The sequence below is a fragment of the Salvelinus namaycush genome, chromosome 38 (assembly GCF_016432855.1).
Source record: "Salvelinus namaycush isolate Seneca chromosome 38, SaNama_1.0, whole genome shotgun sequence".
Taxonomy (NCBI): Eukaryota; Metazoa; Chordata; class Actinopteri; order Salmoniformes; family Salmonidae; genus Salvelinus; species Salvelinus namaycush.
The window spans coordinates 14,027,841-14,030,490 of record NC_052344.1 but is presented as its reverse complement, the minus strand read 5'-3'; the positions used below and the strand labels follow the sequence as shown (position 1 = coordinate 14,030,490).

Genomic DNA, 2,650 nt, shown 5'->3' with positions numbered 1-2,650 from the left:
CCATTCTACCAATTCAGGAGACTCAATTCAACAACTGAAAATGGCCCATTATTTTCTATTGACCAATTCATTGCATTAATTTTTAAATTGACTGATTTTGGTTTGACCCCAACCCTGGCGTCTAATATGTGGTTCTCAACATAAGTATGCAAATGAGTAGTCCACAGATCAAAAATCCATTTAGATTAGCATAGTCACTTCCATTCGTTAGTAATCATCTGCCCTTGGATCCGGGAGACTATAGCTAGATGCGATTGGCTGGTGGAAGTGTGTTTCTTATATGACGATGGACCTGAGGAAACGGAAGCACACCATAAGGTCTCTGGGTATCGGTGGCTTGACCTCATTGCCATCGAGACGGAGGTAGCGGAGTTTAGGAGCGGTCTCAGTGACATAGCCCTCCAGAGCATCAGCCGACACAGGGCAGATATCAGATCCATTCACACCTGCAATTGCAAATACACCATCTTAGCAAAACAGTCCTACAACTCATCAAAGACATTTTCCACGGATTATAATAATACAATTATCTGGATTTTAAACCAATCATCAGTTAACCATCCAGTCAGTTAGTCAATGTATCAATGAAACTAGAACTGTGTCAAAAACGTACTCTTAATCTGGTTGTGGTCCAGGTGGAGGTGTTCCAGGCCTGAGGGGATCATAGGAACCTGAGTTAGCTGGTTATGGGACAACTGCAGGTCCAGGATGCTGGACATATTGAACACGTTCTTGGGCAGCCCGCCGTTTCCCAGCTTGTTGCGGTTGAGCCTGAGGAAGGCCACCTTCGGTAGACCCTTGAAATAGTCAGCTGGGATCTTCTCAATGGCGTTGTTGTCCAGGAAGAGCTGGGTGATGGTGATGGGAAGGCCCAGGGGCATGGTGGTAAGCTGGTTCTTGGCTAGGTTGATCTGGACCAGGTTGCTCAGGCCCTTCAGGCTCACCTCGGTCACTGCGTCATCCTGGAGCTTGTTCCCCTGCAGTTCCAGCAGTGTCAGCCGATCCAGACCTGAGAACACCCCGGCGGGGATCTTGGAGATGCGGTTGCGGGAGAGGCGCAGCTGCTCCAGGCTGGCGGGCAGGTTGGCTGGGACAGAGCTCAGCAGGTTGTCATCCATGTAGAGGTGGACCAGGCGGGGTATGGCGGCCAGGGCACCCTCCTCCATGCCCTCGCTGGTGATGCGGTTGCGGTTGAGGTTGATCCAGCGCAGCTGCGTGGCGTTGCGGAAAGCATCTGTTGACAGTACGTCGATGAGGTTGTTCTGCAGGTACAGATACCAGGTGTGTGGGGGGATGGTGGGGATGCGCTTCAGAGCCTTGTTGTCGCAGTAGACGGCGTTGGGGAAGCTGGGCGGGCAGCGGCACTCTTTGGGACAGGCTTGTAACTGGGCCATATAGTCTTCGTAGGACATGTCCGGGCTCTGGGCCAGAGCGGGACCGACCAGAAACAGGACGGAGGAAAGGGCCAGGAGAAGCGCCATCTTAACACTCAGCCTGGGGTAGAGGAGAGAGAAAACACATGAGATGAGACTGACTCTTATGCAAAACACAGACACAGATACAGGCACAGACACAAACCCTGAAGACAAGATTAAGAACATGGTTGAACAAACACACCGACCCAAATACACAGATGATGATCTCTGTATGTTCCAAGATAACTCAACATGGACCGGCTTGAGAACTAGGTGTTAGCACTTCATTGTGACCTATCCTGTTTTTTTATAGGCGAGTCTCGTTTCCTCTCACCTTATTTTAGATTAAATGCTTTCAAGTACAGATAAGCTTATTTGGACATGGTGCATTAAGTGTGCAAGTGTTCATCAAGCTGCCTTAAGTTCATTCACATGTAAACAACAATGATTCCAGGTGTCTTATTAATTTAGTCCCTTATTGAAAAAACTGCCAGGCCTTCCATCAATGACTAGCCCAAACTAGCCGTAGCTTGCGTCAAATCTCCTGCATTGACGCAAGGTCATTAGCATTCGAGTTTACATGAAGTTAATGAGCGTTGGCACATCATGTGGTCAGGCCAGCTGTCCACTGGGTCCATGGGAGATTATAAGCTTTCTTAAGGACAGGATGCACTGCCAGGTCAACTAATGGCCTTACGCGAATACTTCTGATTGGATGCTAATCTGTAAAATCGGCACATGCAGGAGGCAGTTGAGGTTGGCCTGAGGTTGGGTGCTCCTTTAGGAGTAAAACACAGAGCAAACCAAATCCATCTGACTCTGTTGTGGATGAAGCACAATCTGTTACACCTGACATTGGTAATGAATTAAAATACTCACCAACACACCTAACCGTGGAATGCCATATAAGCATTTATACATACAGTATACAGATGTGTATTAAAGCAGTTACATTCTCCACGCAATCATGACAGAGAAAGTGGAATTAACCTACATAGACGAGAACAAACATGGAGAAAAGAGGAACTGGGGATGATAGCGAGACAGAGACAAAGAGATTGACAGAGGCAGACAATAAACCAGAGGCATCTAAACTCTGCAATAGCACATCCACCCATCCTGTCCCAGAATGCTTGATTCCTCTCAACTATCATCTGGTGCTGGTTTAAATTCTTGGTGTGTGCTCCACACTTTGGTCTGGAACTAATTTTCAACAGGCCTGGTTATGCCATGGC

At 47.8% G+C, this 2,650-nt stretch overlaps 1 protein-coding gene across 1 annotated transcript; it reads right to left on the bottom strand.

Moving 5' to 3' along the window:
* Positions 1 to 276: 276 nt before the first annotated feature.
* LOC120031846 (keratocan-like) lies at positions 277 to 1,481 on the bottom strand. The gene is made up of 2 exons (XM_038977666.1): positions 614 to 1,481; positions 277 to 446 (listed from the first exon to the last, which is right to left on the bottom strand). Exons 1-2 carry the CDS (start codon positions 1,479 to 1,481, stop codon positions 277 to 279), a joined length of 1,038 nt encoding a protein of 345 aa, XP_038833594.1.
* Positions 1,482 to 2,650: the final 1,169 nt, after the last annotated feature.